The sequence below is a fragment of the Agelaius tricolor genome, unplaced genomic scaffold, assembly GCF_023055355.1.
Source record: "Agelaius tricolor isolate 1412-34295 unplaced genomic scaffold, bAgeTri1.0.p SCAF_19, whole genome shotgun sequence".
Lineage (NCBI taxonomy): Eukaryota > Metazoa > Chordata > Aves > Passeriformes > Icteridae > Agelaius > Agelaius tricolor.
Genome location: NW_027269279.1, coordinates 3,633,812 through 3,640,395, shown reverse-complemented (window position 1 = coordinate 3,640,395; position 6,584 = coordinate 3,633,812). Strand labels below are relative to the sequence as shown.

Here is a 6,584-nt window from a genome sequence, read left to right as displayed (position 1 = left end):
AGCCCCGCGGCTCGGGGGTGCTTGTGCGGCGGTGCCGGGGCCGGCCCGGAGCGGTTAAACCGCCGGGAGCGCCGCGCCGGGGCCGCTCCCTCACACCTGCCCGAGCCGCGCTGCCCGCCCTGGCCCGCAGGCGGCGCCGCGCGCCCGCCGTTGCCGCCCCCGCCCCGCGCCCCGGACCGCGGCGGGGCGGCCGCGCCCGGCGGAGCTGCCGGGGGAGGCGGCGGCCGGCGCGGCTCCCGCCCCGCCCCGCGTCCCCGCCATCCCCGCCCCGCCGGCCCCGCCCCGGAGGCCGGCACGCTGGCTCGCTCGCTGCCGGGGAACATGGCCGAAGTCGGGGAGGACAGTAGCGGGGCGCGGGCTCTGCTGGCGCTGCGCTCGGCGCCCTGCAGCCCCGCCGCCGCGCCCCCTCCCGGGCCGCCGCCCCCGGCCGCGCCGCCCGCCGCTTGCACCGGGCCGGTGCTGGCGCGGCTGCAGGGCCGCGAGTTCGAGTTCCTCATGCGGCAGCCGGCCGTCACCATAGGCCGCAACTCCTCGCAGGGCTCGGTGGACGTCAACATGGGGCACTCCAGCTTCATCTCGCGGCGGCACCTGCAGCTCAGCTTCCAGGAGCCGCACTTCTACCTGCGCTGCCTCGGCAAGAACGGCGTCTTCGTGGACGGCGCCTTCCAGCGCCGCGGCGGCCCGGCCCTGCAGCTCCCGCCGCAGTGAGTGCCGGGGGCCGGGGGCGGCGGGGCCGGGCCCGCTCCGCAGAGCAGGAACGGTCCCGGCGGGCGGAGAGGGACCCTCTGTCCCGGGGAGGGGATACGGGGCTGGGCGGAGCGGGGGCTCCTTCGAGGAGGGGACGGGGAGGGGTCCCTCGACCCACGGAGCAGGCGGTGAGCTGCCCGTGTCCTGTGCAGGGGATGTGTGTCTGCCAGGAGAAGGGCCTGAGGTGATGGTGAAGGGCCACAGCTGATGAAGGAAACAGGGGTCAAGGGTCCCCCTGCCCACCAGGGGTCTCAGGGGATAGTGAGGGTCGGTCTCTGAATAAGGTGGAGGGCTTGAGATAGCATCCCTCTGCTCACAGAGAGCCTTAGGGGGCAGTGAAGGTCCCAGCTTGAAGTTGGTTACAGTGGGTGAGGAACACTCACCTGGTGGAGGGCTTGAGGTGCTGTTGAGGGACATCTGCTTGATGAGGTTCTGAGCATCAGCATGGGATGTCCTCACCTTCCCAGCCTTGCTGCCATCATCTGTGGCTGAGAAAGAGGATGATGTTCGTTGGGACTGGGGCTGCTCCCTCTGAGAGAGCCATGTCTCGGGGAAAAGTGTGAAGAAGCGTAAGCCCACGCTGCAGGGTGTCCTCCATGCTTGCCTGCAGACAGACTCATGTTCAACTGGTGGCTCTTAAGGGTTTCAGAAAGACAGAGAAGAAGGAAGGACTCTCAGTGGGCTAAAACTTGCTACACCCAAGGCTTGTCTTCTTTGGAAGAGATCTAGCGGAAAAAGTTGGAAACCACTTCGCCAGAATTGCTTACTTAAGGGTTGGCAAGTTAGGTATTGTTCTTGGTGCCTCTTTGGAGCAGCAGAAGAAAAGGAGTCAGGCCAGGCTGGGAATGATGCTGCTCACCAGGACAGCAGGTGCCCAAGGGTGACTTTGCTTCCCTATGGAAGGGGAGAGGGGTGCAGAAAGGTTTGCTGTGCCACCAGAGTCTGTGCTCTGTTAATTCTCTTGCAGAAAGAGGAATGAGGTTGATGTTATTCTATTTCTTCCTCTGAAACTATTGTTTATAGTTGCTGAGTACTGTCCAGTGACTGCAGTGCTTCACCCCGGGGCAGCAGTGTGATAGTGGTGGGTGATGTAATTCCTGTGTGCATCTCCTCAGGTTGTTCCAGACTGACTGTGCCTAATGCCATCTCCGAGTGCACTGTAAAGACAGGAGATTGAGGGGTTGTTGTTTGTATAAAACATCTGTTTTCATCTGTCACGTTCTGGCTTAGGCACTGTTTACCTCCAGCACCAGGGTCCTGCAGTTATCCCTCTCTCGCCAGCCTGTCGCTCAGGGGAGAGTTTTTTAATTACTCATTTCCTCTGCAGGCTGCTTCATTTTGTACTTAGTAATTTACTTATAGCTCCCTAGCTGCTCACTCTCTGAGGCATTTTGGTTTCTAACGTGTTTCATTTTCTAAAAGAGATGTCCTTTAGTGTCTGGTTAATTAATCTGGCTTTGTAAAACAAGACCACCCGAAGCCCTGGGCACTTCTGTTGTCATTCCCTCTGGCTCTGGTATCTGTGCAAGCTCTCTGCTCCCTGTCGTTCTGTTTCTTCACTTGGTTAATCATAAGCATTGTGACAGAAAACTATGTCAAACAGCAACCTCGTTGCCTATTTCTCTCCCCTTTGCTCCTGACTCCTGGAGTGGGAATGGCAACTTTCCTTCTGCATTGCTTTAAAGGGAGGAGTTTAATGTACACTTCTGAACTCTACACAATAAGGCATCCTCATAGCTTGGCTGCTGGTTGAGCTACATAAATAAACTTGGTGCTCCTCCCTTTCTGACTTCCAGAGTAGGAAAATGTTTTGCATCGATCTAAAGGAATTTGCCCCCTTGCTTCTGTCAGGTAAACAACTCCTTACTGGCCAGTCAAGGGTTTGTAACTCAGACCAGGAAAAAGAAAATCTTGTTGAAGCTTGGCGTACAGAGTCTTGATTGAGGCTTGAAACTGTCCGCTGTTATCTCATTATCTCCACTCTTGAAAAATCAGGCAATTCTCTCCCAGTCGCCCTCTCCACACACACACACACACACACAAAAAAAAATCTCTCCCCAGTAAACATAAAGTGCCATTTCTTTTCTGTAGAGAAGCCTGTGTGCTTACTGCCAGCTAATGTTGTCAGAGGGAGGACAAAGTGAGGACAGGTTGTAAGTACACAGATTTTACACAATGTTTTCTGCATATTATGGTAACACTCCTGCTGTGTTTGATACAGCCACACCTTTTCCGTGTACCAGCAGAATGTACAGTTTATATTCAATTTCAGGATTTAGTGACCATTCCATCCAATGTTTTAGCGGGAGGTCCTTGTGATGTGGGGAGCTCTTACTGGCAATATTCTAAAAACCAGTTGTTTGAGTGGCTGTCCTCCCTATTCCCCCCACACCTGTAAAGAATGGCAGAAATGTGCAAAGTGCTGTTTTCTTTGGACCACTGCAGTCACTGCTGCTGTTACTTTACAAGCAGAGGAAATGCTTGTGCATCATGAGATCATGAATGGAAGCAGAGGGTTCCAGGAAAAAGTGTCTTTCAGTTGTAGTTCATACTATTTGTCAAAAAATAGATGATGAGCTCATAAATTCTGTTTTCTGAGGTTCCTTCTCACTTTACTATTTCTGTGTAGAACTTCTCTTTTCTAAGTTTTCTAAGTTTAGAAGTAATTCCTGAAATGTATGGAGGATCTTGTCAGGAGGGGTTGGAAAGGAGGAAAGAGGGGGAGTTTGAGACCTCTCTTGAAGCCTGTACTTACCTCCTGTCTCAACAGCCCTACTCAAAATCAAGGGCTTTTGAAAAGCTTTGTGTCACTTCCTCCATCAGCGTGGTGTGTGTGGATTCTCTGCTGTAACCAGGATTGTACTGCTGGGCAGGAGTATCATATTCCACAGCTGTGTTGTTATGGGAGGCTGTGTTTCACAGATGTAATGACATAACTATACAGTATAATTAAACAGTAATAACCAACAAAGAGGACATTTCCTAGAGGTTAATGACAGTTAGGAGCAAAGTGGATCAAAGAGTGGAGGGCCTATGGTACAGCTGAAGATGCTTAATCAGTTTAATTAATAAGTGCCACACTACAGCAGACATTACAAATATAAATCAAGATGAAATGATGGAAGTACTTACATCAAAAATAAGTGCTTCAAATCAAATTAGGGATTTGTTAGAAACTCTTTTTATAGCTTGTGATGTTTTTTTAGCTGTGCTGGTGGGAGCTGGAAATCTGTAGGTAAATATCTGGGTATTTTTCTATAAGAAAGAGAGGAACTCAAAACTACCAGGAGGATATGCACTAGGTTTTAAAAACTCTTGATACCAACAAAAGTGTAAGAGCAGGAACCATTAAGTGCAGTATTTTTTTCCTGTTGAAGACAGTAATTTCTTCAAATTTGTGGTGTAATCAGGTGTTTACAGGATCAGGTTAATGATGAATTATTAACTTGTTCTTTGTTTTCTTCAAAATTGACTCTGTTTTAAAAATAATTGGCAGTAATAAGTTAGACACTTCAGTAACTAAAATAAGCATTTGTTTAGTTATTTATTTATTTTGTCCCCCAGAACAGAAGGAGCTGTAGCAGTTGAAAGTTTAACTTGCTAACCTGAATTTTAAGTAGCTATGAGTCAGGTCTTCAGATGCTCCTAAATACAAAAGTTCTATTGACTAAACCTGCAAGTGTTGCTTGAGCATAACCTGATAATAGCACTTGAGCTTTTTGAACTGTGAGCTCAATAGATTGGAAAATGATGCTTGTCTGGGAATGTTTCATGGGATATTTGCTTATGGCTGCTGTGACCATTTAGAATTTTTGCAGTAGCATAATTAATGGAGCCTGAAGTTGGTGTTTTTCAGTGTAAATGAGTTCTTTCAGTATGAGGTTTCTAAGCATAAAAACAAGTTTTTAAACCTGCAGTTCTTTTAGCATTTTGGAAATAAACGGAGGAGCTTTTTTAGCTTGAGAATAAATTCAAGGGAAGTAAATATATGGACGTAGGAAATCAAATTAAAACACAAAGTTAAAATAAAAACATTATGTATATAAGCCCCATTATAAATTGAAAACTTACCATGCATGTCAAGTTTTATTAAGAGTATGCTGCTTTATTTATAATGGGATTTTTCTAGGTGCTCAATAAACTTGACAAAAATAAATAGTCCAATACTCTGACCACACACCAAGGTGCTGATCCTGCAGAATTTTACACGTGCATTAATCTTTCCATATTGTGAGTACACGAGTTCCCTTTGGTGTTTGGGTAGTGGGGGTGTCTCAGCAACCAGAAAATGGAGAATCAGATCCAATTTCTAAGGGATGTGGCTGTACAGTCCGATAGCCAGAAACCCCAGGCACTAATTCAAGTTTGAAAAAATGTCCTATTCTAGGGAAATGGAGATGTGCACAATGCACTGCAGTGTTTTGGTGACCTCCCCAGCCACTCCAGCTCCATTCTTGTGGTTGGAGCGATGCCATCACGGTGGGCACGAGGGAGGGGAGGGTGTCCTTGCAGCTGGGGGCAGCTGCACACCCTGTGTACACACCAAGGAAATGCTTTGACTACAGAACCACAACTGCAGAACTAGTTGTTTCTGAAATGCTGCATATGTATGTTGTCTCTGGTAGCTCCTCAGGTAGTTTTGCTTTTTAAATATTGCATTATCTGCATTTGCAACAATTTTCTTGGTTTTGTTCTTTGTTTGAAATACGTTGTTTGCTGTGCTACAGCTTGTGGATGGTGGTTTTACTCTTGCTAGAAACCCTTTAAAGATTTGCTTTCTTAGCGCTTCATCTTGTATTTTTCATGCTCTTACTTAATTTCAAAGACTGTCTTTGAGAACAGGTTTTTTTGTTGCACAGCAAGATGTGATAAAGGATTACCTGATTTTAATTATGGAATTCATGTCAAGTAATAATTTTTGGCTAAGCAGCTCAATTTGTCATGAGTTATATTAAACGTTTAAGGGAAAGTTTCTCTCATGTGAAACTGCTGCTCAATTTGTTGATTCAAAAATAGCTGTGCTGTAAGTCAGGTTGTGAATATAAACTAAGGTTATGCAAAACTCAGTGTATGTCCTTATGGATTCTTTTAAACCAGGCTTGGTTCAGCTTAGCTGATGTGTTGATTATGAAAAGATTAATCTAATGAGAACATGCCACACTTGTCTTGTACAGTTTTGTGTGGAGTCTCAGCTATAAAGTCATAAATGTGGATTCAAGTTGTGCTGGTGTAACTTCTTTGTGCTAGCAAACTCTTAATCATGGCACGTATCCTTAGGTGACTGTGGCTTCCTTCCTGTGGGTACTGTTTTGTTTTCATATAAATCTAGAGGATGAATGAGTGTAAAAGTTTTTGCTTTTCTGAAAGTGGGGAATAAAAATGATGAAATCTGTAGTAATTCATATCCTAGTTATTTTGGTGCCAGCTGTGTGAGCATACTCATGGTAGAGCATCTGTCCCGGTAACAAATCAAAATAATGCTGTTTGCTTTGTTCTTTACCCTCCCTCTCCAGGAAATGTGATAGGCAGCCTTGCACTGAATAACTGAGAGCATAAATGACAAGCAGATTAATGTGCCTGTTGTCTTTGTCAGCAGTCTCCCAGTAACTGCTCCACTGGCCATTTGGCATCAAAGCTGTTCTGTGGGACACCAAATTCTCTCTCTCGGTGTTGCAGTTGCCTGGAGGAGTAGATGTGGCAACAGGATGTTGGTAGAGAAGAAGGAACTACTTGAATTTGCCACTTATGCCATGCAAATAAAGGCTTATTGCTGGCCCAGGTGTGGTAATTAGTGTGTGTTATTGAGAGGAGTTTGTGCAGGGATGTCAGAAAGCAGA

General features: G+C 47.2%; 1 protein-coding gene across 1 annotated transcript in view; it reads left to right on the top strand.

The window, feature by feature from the left end:
* Window positions 1–264: 264 nt before the first annotated feature.
* The window catches only part of FOXK1 (forkhead box K1), a 56,205-nt gene continuing 49,885 nt past the window's right edge, over window positions 265–6,584 (top strand). The window contains exon 1 of the mRNA XM_071443926.1: window positions 265–704. Coding sequence (XP_071300027.1) covers window positions 322–704 — 383 coding nt within the window. The 5' untranslated portion in view covers window positions 265–321. The remainder of the gene's footprint in view (window positions 705–6,584) is intronic.